Source organism: Epinephelus moara, chromosome 24 (assembly GCF_006386435.1).
Source record: "Epinephelus moara isolate mb chromosome 24, YSFRI_EMoa_1.0, whole genome shotgun sequence".
Taxonomy (NCBI): Eukaryota; Metazoa; Chordata; class Actinopteri; order Perciformes; family Serranidae; genus Epinephelus; species Epinephelus moara.
Genome location: NC_065529.1, coordinates 40,150,454 through 40,164,525, shown reverse-complemented (window position 1 = coordinate 40,164,525; position 14,072 = coordinate 40,150,454). Strand labels below are relative to the sequence as shown.

At 41.5% G+C, this 14,072-nt stretch overlaps 1 protein-coding gene across 3 annotated transcripts in view; it reads left to right on the top strand.

Moving 5' to 3' along the window:
• LOC126386359 (membrane-associated guanylate kinase, WW and PDZ domain-containing protein 3-like) overlaps positions 1 to 14,072 on the top strand; it is a 222,825-nt gene that overhangs the window by 184,503 nt on the left and 24,250 nt on the right. For all 3 annotated transcript variants that reach the window (XM_050038649.1, XM_050038648.1, XM_050038650.1), the window contains exons 6-9: positions 1,697 to 1,776; positions 4,271 to 4,328; positions 5,496 to 5,602; positions 13,755 to 13,946. In XM_050038649.1, the coding sequence (XP_049894606.1) occupies positions 1,697 to 1,776; positions 4,271 to 4,328; positions 5,496 to 5,602; positions 13,755 to 13,946 (437 nt within the window). The remainder of the gene's footprint in view (positions 1 to 1,696; positions 1,777 to 4,270; positions 4,329 to 5,495; positions 5,603 to 13,754; positions 13,947 to 14,072) is intronic.

Here is a 14,072-nt window from a genome sequence, read left to right as displayed (position 1 = left end):
GTATCATTAATACACGACGTGCCCCAGGCACAACATTTAGCTCCAAATCCACAAAACCAGCCTGAAAATGAAGGAAATCTGAAACGACTGCATTAGAGTCAATGGGACCCTGGTCTGAGCCGGCCCTATTCTACGTTATTGATTGGCCAGTCTGCGTCCGGGGGCAGAACTTAGCGAAGGGTCATTTTAGTGTATAGACAGCATCATTTCTCAGCTAATCGGGTGAATCAAACCAGAGGTGGTGATTGTTGGAACAGTGAAAACAAACAAAGGCATTTTTTGTGAGTTTTATTTTCACTCCTAGAATCTTTTACAATAATGAAATTACTCTTTACTTAAATGGACTCTAGTGGGTTTGATGATGGGGATTTTAGGGCTGTTAGTGGGTAAGCAAAAAGGATTTTATTCTTTAACTAAAAAGGTTTTGTGGTCTCACTAAATACTCGACCAATTTCAAAAATTGTTGAACTTATTCATACCTTAAACACAAAACTTTGGGAAAACAGGGACCAGGTTGAAAAACACCAGGCTTACCCTTTAAGATTTATGTTGTCGAGGGAACCAGTGGGCTTGGGGTCTTTTCATGCAGGCTGATGACATGCAGAAAAATACAAAATAAAAGAAGCTGTAACAGTAAGACGAGGCTGCAGGTGAGTATGACATCAGCCTGATCCATGCTGGATGACGAGGGTTGAAATTCAGGTCAACTGACGACTTGAATGTTGTAAATGATGTGAATCGTGTCTTCTTACAGCAGCAGTGGGGTATGTTGCAAGATGTGATGTTAAAAATGAAAATGTTGTTTGTACCTCTGATGTAATACAGCATTTTATTTACTGCTATCTTCTTCATGCATAATGAAACACGCATGAATGTTTCTGTTTGTATCAAATCAATATGTAATCATCCCGGCAGTGGAGTTGGGTTTGATCCTGGGTGTGTAATGACGGGTTTGTGATCTGCACGTGACATCACTCCTCATGGCTGAATGATTTAAAAAACAGCAGCTCCACAATAACACGTTCAAATAGAGGGGAAAGAAAGAGAGAACTGGATACATCATACACATGCTAATCCTTCCATAATGAGAAACTTGATGATTCTCGGCCCCACACTTAAACACTATGATTGATTCCCTTTGACTGCCTCGGAGTTTTCTTTCCTTAACGTAATGAAGCTCCTGCACTGAACCAATCAATACTCTGATTTTAGAACAATCAAGTAAACAAGCCTCTCTCAGGGGTCCATATGTGTGTGGGTGTACATACATGCAGGCATGTGTGTGCGTGCAAGCCCGTGTGTTTTATTCATATTTGGCTCTGAGCCACTTGTCTCTAAAGATATCAGAAGACCATTGTGATTTTCCTCCTGATTACACACCCCAGTTGTTTAACACGTTTGAGGATAAACGAGTTTGTCGTGTTTCACATTCAGAGTTTTTTTTTTCTCCCCCTGAAAAAGGCCACCTAACCGTAACCACGGTAATGTGACAGCTGAAAGTAAACCAATGGATCAGATGTTTCTTGATTAATCCAGTGACTATTATGCAGGAAAGCATATTACACAGGAGAATACGGTTGTCATTTCTCAGTCATGGCTCATCCTTTTTGTTGGCTACTTGTGCCTCGGCAGCGGTTTCTCTGCTGGCTCGGGTGTTTTTAGTTGATATTTGCTGTCTGCTCTTTGTGCTCCACAGTCACAATACCAAGACGACTACGTGGTTGGACCCCCGCTTGGCAAAGAAGGCGAAGCCCCCTGAGAAGTGTGAGGATGGAGGTATGTAGGCTGCACCACTCAGCTGGTGTACTCAGGCGTGCAGTCATTCCATTAACCGTTGCAAATGTATTTGCACAAGGGCACATCTCTATTGTGTATGACCCACATTACATGATCCGTCATTTCACACGTTTTCACCACTGACTGTATATGAAAATGGACTCCACTTCCTCCCACTGTGTAAAAATGGAGCCAAAACATACCAGATAAAGTGATGATGTCATTTGGAGCTGGCGTGTGCAGTATAGAGTTCCCACCTATACACCCATCCAACCAATCATGAGCAGTGCCATGGATCACAGTCACACTGATTGGCACACACAGCTGTCAGTGATGATGTAAAAGCCCCTTTTTATAGCATCAAATAACATGTTTTAACCAGGGGAGGATTATTAGACGATGGGCCCCTGGGCACAGATATGCAGAAGCCCCCCCCAACGTCAGCTCTTTGCAGACCTTACGCCGTTACGAGCATTTATACTTGTGCGGTGGTGTGTCTGTGTCACTCTGCAGCTACACCTCCAAAACACAAGTCAGTGTCGGGGTTTCTGAAAAGTGCTGGTAAGATTAGTTGATTCAAAACACACATTAAACACACATTAAACATGGCTTAATAGAGACAATTTCAAACATTGGTACACAAATCAGCTTCACTGTAACTCACAGCATTCACAGACAAACACTTGTCTTTATCTGGACACATTTTCCCCATAAATACAGCATGTTAATGTTATTAGCACAAGCCTATGGCATTTTACATTGTATAAATTAGCCTAGCAGCTAGCAGACTTTTTCTCTACTCATATGAAACCAGGGACAACAGCAACATTTAACAAAGGTAACGTTACAAAATTCGGCTCCATTAAAACTCACAAGATTCACTGACAAAACAACTGTCTTATACTTTACATATTTTCCAAACAAATACACATGCTAACGTTATTAGCACAAGCCTATGGTATTTTACATTGTATAAATTAGCCTAGTGGCTAGCGGAGATTTCCTCTGCTCATATAAAACCAGGATAAATCACACACAAGACTTTAATGCTATTATATGGAGGCTTTATTGTCTTCACAATTTATTGTTTCTTATCTGTGAAATAAAGTAAATAAAAGCTTCGTTTCCACTGAGGGAAATGGTTTCAGCTTACATGAGGTCTGTGTCACCAAGACGTGTAGTTCCACTTCTGGGGAGGTGCATGTAGGTACGGCGTTGATTCGACGCAGCTTTAGGTGCAAGACACACACACATTTTACAGTTGTTAAGCCTTGTGTTGTGTCATTGTTTTGCATCTCCATAGTCATAAAGCATCTTTTTGTGGATTTGTATCTCTTTGTAGTTGTGTAGAGTCTCTTTGACATAATTTTGTGTCTTTTTTTTGGGTCATTTTGTGTCTCTTTGTGGTTGTTTTGCACCTTTTTGTCGTTGTTTTGTGTCAATTTGCAGTTTCTTTGCATCTTATTTTGAATCTCTGTCTGGTCAGGATATGTTAGTTTGGGTGGCATTTGGCAGGTGAGGGTCAGAGGGCCTAGTAGTGATCCTTGCATGGTTGTACCCAAACTTGCCTGCAAAAATTTAAACACTTAAATATATGTTATTGTGATAAGAACTACCTAAAATGACAAAAACATCTTTGGAAAAAACTGACTTGACTTTTACTTTGATTTTTAGTTTGTTCCATGTCCCATCTGCTAACATGGAGCTAGCAGCCAGAGGCCAATCAAGATGGTTTGGCCTGTTTGGGGGCTGTCATGTCATCCATCTTTATATAAAGTCTATAGAATTCACAGGTTTCATCAAAGAACCACCCAGAGCAAAGTATGGCAGTATAACTTGTATTTGACTTGACGTGTCACCTAAGAGTAACCCTCAGCACATCACAGTCACATGGCCTAATTTACCTGGAGCTGGGGTCTACTTTAAGGAATTCCAGACGTGCCTTTGTATCCCCAGGATGCTAATGTGGGCTTAAGTGCAGGCAGAGACAGAGAGTGGCCACGGCTGAAAGAGTGGGACCCTTCCAGCCGGGTTTTAATGGATTTTTACAGGCGGACAGAAAGCTAGTTGGTGTGTTGCTTCTGAAAAGCTACTCCAAAGCTCTCTCTTGCGTGAAGAGCTCTTTTCTTTCTCTCTCCCTCTTTCTCTCACTCTCTTTTCTCTCCCTCTGCCTGATATGTTCATCAGGGCATGACGTACATCAGCCATTCCAGCCGGCCTGCTTGTTGAAACCACAGAAATGTTCACTAAATTATTGTAGGCTATTTTCATGGCTACTTTCTTATGCTAAACGTCCCAGTCATGGGGAAAAGGAATACACTGGTAACTGCTGCTGCAGCTCACCACAATGTTGAATGGGTTACAACTCCCAGATGATTGTCTACTAACCATTGTGCCCGCTCTTCCTCCTCTTTCTTCCATTCTGTTATCTTCACGCGTGCTCCCTATTTGCATCTTTACACAACACAATTGTTCACTGTTTTTCTGTTCACAGAGTTACCTTACGGCTGGGAGGAAATTGACGATCCACAGTACGGCACCTACTACGTTGAGTAAGTTTTATTGATTTATTGATATGTGTAATTTCCAAGCACTCCAGCTGCCATTATCACAAACAGTGCAAATTGTTCTATCATGCTTGCTCCTCGCAGATGCGCACAACACACAGACGCATTTCACCAGAGGGATCAGAGCACAAGTGCATATTACACTGCTTAGCGTACATTAGCAGTGGACCGGCATGAATCAATACTGTCTAAAAATAAACAAATGGATCGAGCACACGGCTCATTTTGCTCATCTCGGGTGAGGGGAACAGTTGGAAGATTCTGATCAGGATTTTCCCGTTGTTTATCAGTGGGTGGCAAAATGAAAACTCTGCGGGTAACACCACAGTGACCTGTGTGTGAACACAACTCTGATTGTGCTCTTATTGCATTTTGCCGGTGTTTGTGCAATAAGCGTGCGTGCAGGATCTCTGCATACAGGTCTCTGCATATTGTTTGTGCAAAATGTGTTTTTGTACTCACCACCCCAGCAGGAAATCAGTATAACACAGCCATTGTAACAGCGGTAGAGACAAGTGGGGGAGACTTTCAACTAGGACGCATGGAGGGAGGAGAGAGGGGGCTGGAAGGAGAGGTAGCAATCTGTTGTGATGAAAAGAAAATGGGAAGGCTCGCGTTGTTTTATTGCTCAGACTGCAGAAGCATCCCTCCCAGGTAGAGGTGACACGAGAGAGAGAAGCTCTCGGTGTTTGGACAAGCAGAGTCGGTGGCATATAGATGGAGCTTATAGCTGCCAGTGTTTTAGCTTGAAATGAGCTCACTATGATACAATGGCTTTGGTGTGTATGCCAGGGGGACAACAGGCTGTTTACCTTGTTGTAGAGGAACAGGATGTTGTTGGCAGTCGGGGGGTTCATTTCCTACAATATTAAATTGCTAAAAGCCACAGTAGTTTCCCCACATTAAGAGCAGGCAAGCCAGCCTTTACTGTATGTGTGCTGTGTTTATGAATGTATTCATAATGGCGCCACTATAGCATCCCTCTATTAGAAAATCATGGTTCCTTTATAGGGAAGGTGCATACATAATTAATTGCAGAAAAGTGGCGCAGTAAGCTCAAACAGTCTGAAGTGTGTGTGTGTGTGTGTCTATATATATTGTGCGTGTGTTTGCAAGTCTCTTCTCTTAAATCCAAACCTCTTTATGTTGCAGCCACATCAACCAGAAAACCCAGTTTGAGAACCCGGTCCTGGAGGCAAAGAAGAAGCTGAGCCAGGAGACGGCTGCGATCCAACAAGCTGCAACAGCACCTTCCCAAGGTAACAACACCCCGCAGAGCTGGTCCCCCTCTTCACCTTCCTCTTCATTTGGATTGTTCGGAGAGAGAAAAAACAACTTCCAGCATTTCATAACTGCGGAGGAGCCGAGTAAAGGACACACAGGATTAGATTTTGCACACATGGCAACGTGCAACTGCCACATTGCTGCTCCAACACATGGACAGTGACCTTTAAAACCACGAGATATTGCACCGTGCCCCGTGTGTTTTGACATCTCCCTCAGGTTTAAAGACATGCAAGTACATGCACAACAGTAATTACTTCCACCAGCTTTCAGATTCGTCATTGTCTGTCTGGGTAAAAACAACACCACCAGAAATTCCAGTAAAACATAAGTCATCTAAAATAAAGAATCTCTTTGTTGCTGCTGTTTGGATGATCACGCTTCCCTTATTGCCTTCTTATTCTTTGGCCGAGTGCTTCTAATACTTCACTATTACTTCTGATATTAAAAAACAACAGGAGCAGTTTTGGCTTTATTGGAGCCGTGTAACATTCTCACCGAGCTTCTTCTATTTCTGTACTCACTTTAAATCACTCTTGACACAGGCATCAGCTAATTGTCTAAAATATAATTGTAGTTTAATTACTTTGGCTTGCACTCTGTACTGAGGCCAGCCTTTTTGACCTCAGTCAGTGTGCTGTGATAAATGTTTTCTGGGAATAGAAAGCAGTGGGAATGTCATCGTTTCATGCAAGGTCAGCTGAACATGTCAACCTTCAAGTAGCCTCAAACTATAATAGATTGTCAAAATGAACCAGTTCTTCTCTGGTTCGCTCATAAAACACAAGTTTGTGTCAGTGCTGCATTAAAGCCTGTTCTTAAGGTTGACAGGCCATTTTTCTCCCGCAATAAACATTATGAATTAAGTATGTTTTCATTACAATGGATGTATAATGGATTACGGTGCCTCAGCAGTGGAAGATAGACAGGCTCGTAGCGTTGGCTGGGTTTCAGGGAGTGCGAGAGGGAATGCAGGGGAGGAGGCCGGCTTTTAGCGGTGCATGTGGCAACAGCTGGTGGAACAGCACGTCAGAGAGGCCAAGCATAATCAGACATTTCTCTGCTCAGGTGTGTGGGGACCGAGGAAATCGCCATCTCGCCCCTGATTACCGATTACACAACCTAGTGAGCTGTCAGACGGTTGCTACGATGAAAGCAAAGCATCAGTCGACAGTTAACACCTCGGGGCTAGAATTGAGATTTTTACATATTTCCAAGGTGGATTCCCGGGGAATTTTACATCACAGAGATTACTGCTATTAAAACATAAATAAGACACATGAATATATACAGACACCCATAAAAATGAACCACTGTGTTGTGAAATCATTCAATAAATTATGAAAGCTCGTCTCATTTTTATTAGGCTACATGTCATTTTATATTTCACCATTTTACAACAACGCTTTTACTCGATCATTTTTATTCCATTATACTATAGCAGATGTACTTGTTCCCTTGGGGATACCTCTGCAGTGCAGGGGGCACATGGATATATTGTTGTGTAGCTCAACCAATATTAGAAAATATAAATGATAATTTGATCAGAAAATATATTGTGTGTAACTTAAATATAATGTGTTGCAAAGAGTGTGTCAAGAGTACATAGATTTATAATAATACCTTTATATCAGATGCCAAGATGGCACCTATTCATTTCAATGGAGATGCTCGCCTGGTGCCCAAAAGAAACTTACCTTTGCGGTACGTGGCCTACTGAATATGGCCCACGGTAGTGTTTCTTCCGCTGGCCCCATCCGCAAGTACCTGCTCGGCTTATAAACGTTATATTGGGATGACGTCACGGTTTTTAAAACGCTCTTCTCGGCTCAAGGAAAGTTTTACAAATATAAAATCACGATGGATCAAAAATCCATAACAGAAATAGTCATAATTGACCTAGTTTTTAGTTTGAGGTGTCTTATCAATAGTTTTACAGACATCTTTTTTATAATCGTGGCCTATGAATGAAAATGTTTTTTGTGCTGCAGGGGATTTTTTTGCTGCAATACCACAAGTGGCCACTCTAAAAAAAAATTGGCTGCAAGGCTGAGCAGCGTTCCGGGGGGTCTGGAAAAGTAGTTAGCAAAGGAGCAGAGAAGTCTAAACAGTTAGCTAAAAGTAATGTTGTAAATGCCTAAAAAGTAGCTAAAATTAATAAGTATACAGTTTAAATATAGCTAACTTCAAGTAATGGATAAATGGCTGACAGACTTAACTTAAATTAATTATTGTGCCATTGAAACAGTAAGCTAGCGTTAAGGTTAATGGATACATTTCTGAAAGAGTGAACTAGAAGAGGCCTAATGAATGCAGTTGAAAGAGTTAGCAAACTAAAAGTAGGCTTAATGGATAAATGGCTAAAAGAGTTAACTAAAAGAAGCCTAATAAATATGTAGTTGAAAGAGTTAGCTAGCTTTAACTAAAAGTAGGCTAATGGATAAATGGCTGAAAGAGTAAACTAAAAGTATTGTGTGGTTGAAATAGTTAGCTAGCCATAACTAAAAGGAGGCTAATGGACAAATAGCTGAAAGAGTTAACTAAAAGAAGCCTTATGAATGCAGTTGAAAGAGTTAGCAAACTAAAAGTAGGCTAATGGATAAATGGCTAAAAGAGTTAACTAAAAGAAGCCTAATAAATGTGTATTTGAAAGAGTTAGCTAGCTTTAACTAAATTTAGGCTAATGGACAAATAGCTGAAAGAGTTAACTAAAAGAAGACTAATGAATGCAGTTGAAATAGTTAGCTAGCATTAATGAAAAGTAGGCTAATGTATAAATGTCTGAAAGAGTTAAAGTACTGAATATGCAGGTGGAATAGTTAGCTAAAAGTGGCGAAGTGGTTGAATGGCTATTCCCAGCTTCTGCCACTAGTACCTCGTACAAATTTGCATTTGAGCAAACTAACATTGAGTTAGAACTGTTTAATTGTACGAAAAAAAATAGGCTACTGTAACAATACTGTAATAATGGTATGAAAAATAGTGTTAGATATTATCCAGTTAATGATAAATTTAAATGAACACATTTAGAAACTGATGGATGGGGTACTTGAGTTATACAGATATACAGATAGTGATACAGGGGTGCATCTTGGGACCTGTATCCACATTGGGTTGTGTGGGGTTTTTTTTAGCAGAAAATGCTGGCAGGGTGCTAGGGAGCGCTTCGTCCCAACACTTCACAGAAAAGGTGCTAACAACGCTTTCATAATGTGCTGCACATTGGTTTTGTTTCAGTGACAACAATATCTTGACACCAACATTAGCCATGTAGCTAACATAGTGCTACATTAACAGAGGGTTGACAACAGTCAACTTAAAGCTTACAGAGCGAGCGGTGATAAAAGCACAACACCCACCAGCAACATCCAGTGTCTGCCAGCTGATCTGCTCCCAAAAAATAGCTTTTTTGTTTTTGTTTTGACAGTAGATAGTAGCTTAGCTAGAGAAGTGGCAGTGATGTCACTGGTGCCTTTCTGAAAAGTTGAGAGATTTCCAATTTATAGCGCTTGGAGCCTGCACAAAGAAGGTGAAGCACTCTAAAAAAAGACGCTGGGCGAGGTGCTTTTTCTCTAGGTAGCAGCATGCGGCCACATATGGCCGTTCCTCATTGTAAACAATTGTAAAACGATGCCAGCGCTGAGAAAAAAACACTCTGTGGACACAGGCCCTTAATGAAAAGGTTGGGAACCACTGCGTCATAATATTTCAACTCTTTTATTAGTGTCATTTTTCTTTCTTATCATTCATCTATTGAATATTGACAATTTTGAGGTCCATGTGATACAAGGTGTTACTTACTTACTCCTCGTCATCCCCTATGGGACACAAGGCTTCAATGAGCTCTTTCCATTGCTTTCGATCCTTGGCAGTATCTCCCAGAACAGGTTCATCTTTTCCAACACCAGTGTCACAGTTCTGCGCTAGGTTGTTTTGGACCTTCTGGGATTTCTTATGCCTGGTGGTGTCCAACTTAAGGCAACTCTCGTGATTGGGCCCTGTTCCATTCTTAGCATGTGGCCTAGCCATCTCAAACGTCTGTGTGTGACTTCCTTGGTGATGCTGCAGCTACCAGTTGTCTTGTTCAGTTGAAGGTTGGAGATTTTGTTTGGCCAGAAGATCTGGCATATCCGTCTGAGGCATCCATTGTGAAAGGCTACCAGTCTCATCATGTCTGTTTTGACCGCTGGCCAACTCTCCAACTGGCCCTCCATTCTTGAGGGGCGGGTGTGGCGCTAACAACGCCACCCCATAAAAGACATACTGTTACAGAACCTACAATAGAAGGTGTTGCTGCAGCTAATCCTACACAGGAGAGAACATTTGGTGTTTGTCAGCTAGCCAACATACCAGGCTTTGTGCCCATGTGATGCTTTGTTCTAAAAAGTTAACCACATTGTATACACGCTACTTTCCCTGTTAGTCGACTCTTGGCCTTGCAATGTTTTTAAATACTGATGTTTGAGGTGCGTTCTTGGAAACAGCAGCCACTGTTTTTCCATTGATGTAGTAAGAAAGATTTCTTCCCAATTACGCTGAATAATGTTGCTGGAGATTTACAACGCAATTGAGTCACACAGGAGAAATCAAAAATCATGGCTGTTTGATGCGGTGGATCTGATGGTTTTGTGTGCCTCTGGCTTTCAAAGTCTGCCCACAAACATTGGCACAGAGACCTTCCTTGGACTCTCCCACACAAGTACAGGCTCGCACACGCCACACTCACTTCCTCTCTCTGTTTCATTCTCTCTCCATTACCCCTGTCGGTTTCTTCACACACAAACATGCAGTCAAATGGTTATTTCAGCACTCACTGGCGGGAAGAAGAAAAAAACATCCCATGTTGAGTTTATCAAGCAATTTGAATGTGATTATGTAAATGAGCTTTGCTTGATCCATGCGACAGTGTGGACATCTGGAGTCCACACTGACTGTGATAAGTTACACTCACTCACTGCCGTTCATGTCTGCGGTGGATGTTTATGACTGCTGAACCATTTGATAGAATGAGAGTGCCTGCATTTAAATTCCTCGCACACGTCTACAAAAGTTATGAAGTGTTTTTAAAACTGAGGGAAATGAGAGGGGAAATGTGCAGTTGTTACTTTCCAGTCACCGTAGGAGACTGCTGTTGAGATCTTGAAAATTAGATATGGAAATAAGAACATTGTCGCTGTCCAATCACCATGTGCAACAGAGAGAGATAAAGAGGTAGAACTGGAAGAAGATATGCTGCTTTAGATTTACATACTCAGAGGAGTTGTTTTCAGGTGAGGCTGATACTGTTTTCTTAAATCCCATTTTAGCTGCAGATCTTAAAAGTCACAAAGTGGCGAGTGTAAGCGCACATTTTCAAGCATTATTCATAACCTTTGACACATGTCACATGCCTTCACTCTTTCACTCTGTGCTGAACGTCCTCTGATGATACTCTATAGAATTCTTATCATCAACAAAATGACCAAAACTAGCAATGAATCAAGCCATGAAGTGATCATTATGAAGCATTCTCTGTGCAGCCCAAGCCCTTTAACTTTATTCTTGTCGAGAAACTGTTAAAAAAAATACATAAGTAAGCCACACCAGTACACTAGATGACATTTTTCTACATTACCATGAACACAGACAGGCATTAAAAATCACTAATGCAACAGATGTGGCTGAAAATACAGTAGCAGTCCCCAACAAATCCAGTACTTACTCCAGTTTGATCCAATTAAGCTAAAAACCACTGTGCGGCTGTATTTTTATGTCTCTGTCATTGTATGCAACATTTAGTGCATCAATATAGCAGCAAACCTCTATTTGCTATGTAAAGATGTAGTGGAGTAATGGCATCCTGAGCAGAGAATTAAATCACGCTCCCTGTGTGTGTGTTGTAATCTGAGCTTCTCTGTTTTTTGTTGTGGTAGACAGTCTAGCAACATGTGCTTTTTAGTGAATGTGTGTATCCCACTTGCTAGCTCATCACCGCCGCTCTGCACCATGATCATATGTTGACCTGACCCACAGTTGGAGCACGGCCTTGTCCGGTCCACCCTGAGGCTAACAATGTTGCTGTTGTTAGCACTGTTTATGGAGTTAGCATCGTTAGCTGCTTGCCGCCCACTCAGCCACCTCCATGGTGAGAACTGTGCGCAGACAAGTCCACCCCAGACTCTGAACCACAGATATGCTCTAAATGTCACCTACAGCAACTGTATAAAAATAATGGACATAGCTACCATGACGTCGTCCATTGGTTTGTTGACTGCCGTTTTGAAGCCTTGTAGGCATATTTGGCCGTCATCATCTTGGATTTTTGGGGCGGGAAAGTGACCTGAGGTGACTATATTTGGACAAGAGGTATGAGCTGTGGTGGAGCCAAGGGTAGATCTGACCAATTAGCTGAGGTGATGCCTTGCAGACAGCCTGTCACTCAAAGCAACCATGCCCTTAATCATGCATAACTTAAAACCTTAATAAATGTGAACCAGAGAGTTGCATAAAAAGTCACCCCTGTACACTTGTAATGAATGTTGAAATTAGCTACAGAGACCAAAAACATTTTTGTACCAGGCTGTGAACATGTTTATTTCTGCTGTAAAGTTGGGCATGTTAACATGGGAGTCTATGGAGATTGACTCGCTCTCAGAGGCGGCCTCAAGTGGTCATTAGAGGAACCACAGTTTCGCGTTGGGTTCCTTTTTCAGCTCCAAAGCTTTCCACTTGGTCCTCCTTAAAAAAATAGAATTATGACTTTATACATCTTCAGTTGGAATAAATGTGCCCTGGGACTAAAGCACTATTGGTTTGTTGAGGATAAGAAAATTATAGAATAACGGCAGCCTTATCCTTTAATTATTGTCAGTGAACATTTTCACAAACTCTGGTTAAGAGAGCTGTCTAAACACATTTTTATCTAGCATGAGACATTAAAATTCTGTTTTGGGTGTCTTCATTGTTTCTTCAGAGGAGAGGTCAACTACTAGTTGAAATTCATGTTAAAAATGTATTTAATTAAAGTTCATTTATGTTTACCATATTGCTCAAAACACAATGAGGGGTCTTGGTATTTTTTAATTAAATGATGAGATATGATGAGTCATACTTGGGAAAAAGAAGTAATAGGTATGTTTGTTTACTGCGTGTTTGTCTTTCAAGGTCATTTTGCTGCAGTTCATTGAACTTTGAATAACAAGAAACTCGCTTCTTAGAAAACTAATAAAGGTCGACCATTTTGGAAAGTATAATGATATTTATGACAGCCAAATCACATTCTGTCAGTATACAGCACAGTCACTGGAAGGTGCATCATTTGTCACCGGCTGGCTTGAGTTTTAGTGTTTCTGAGCTGAATCTATAAGGCAGTCCAGGCCTGAGACCATCAGGCAGCGAGGGAAAAATGGTGTCCATGATCTAAAGTGCTGATACGACAGTAATGCCAGATAGGGAGGCTGCTCAGTTTAATTCGGTGTGACCCTGACAGGTGGTTATCTAGTGTATAGCGTATGCCACAGCCAAGCTGCTGGTCCATATTGATGTTGCCACTGACCTTAAGTTGTTCCTTACTCAAGTTATAAAAAGTATACACTGACAAACCTTTTTTTTCTGAGTCACTGACTGCAGTAGGAAGGGGATAGGGGAGGACACTGTGCTAAATTGGACACTGTCAGAGGTGTTATATCACCATTCTGCCCTGTAGTTTTGTAATAGGTGCAAGCACATAACAGTAGAGTACATTAGCATGTAAAGCTAACAATTTATGTCATTATATCTGTGTGTTTGTGCCTCTCTCTGCAGGGTTGCACAAACAGGTCTCCGTTGATGTGTTTATCTAGTTCAGGCATGTACATCACGCCTGTTAATTAGAAATGACTAATTACTATGTTGATCCTCAGCACATAATGCGTGTCATCAACATTCAATGCAGACATGAGTGAATATTTGTCTTTCAAGAGGGATATAAATGTATTAATCACTGTTGCTGTCTTTGATGTCAACCTCTGTTTGGAGATTTCACTTGGATTTGATAAAGCTTGTCATTCACTCAGGCTTTCTCTCTATGGTGCACCTCCCTCTCCACGCGCTATTGAAACACATTACCATTTTAAACACGTTATGGTTACATGTGCACTTTGTTTGCAGGTAAGGGAGGAGCGTTTGGCTTCACCTCAGACCCCAGCGAACTGAAGGGTGAGATGTACCACACAGCGCTGAAGAAGAGCTCCCAGGGATTTGGATTTACCATCATCGGAGGTGACCGCACGGATGAGTTTCTGCAGGTGAAAAACGTGCTCAGCGACGGCCCTGCTGCACACGACAACAAGATGGCGTCTGGTGAGCAAAACCTTTGCAGATGTACACACAATACGGAGATGTAATGTTCCTGCTCAAATAAATACTTAAAGGAGCAGTGTGTAAAATTTAGGGGGATTTAGTGGCATCTAGTGGTGAGGATTGCAG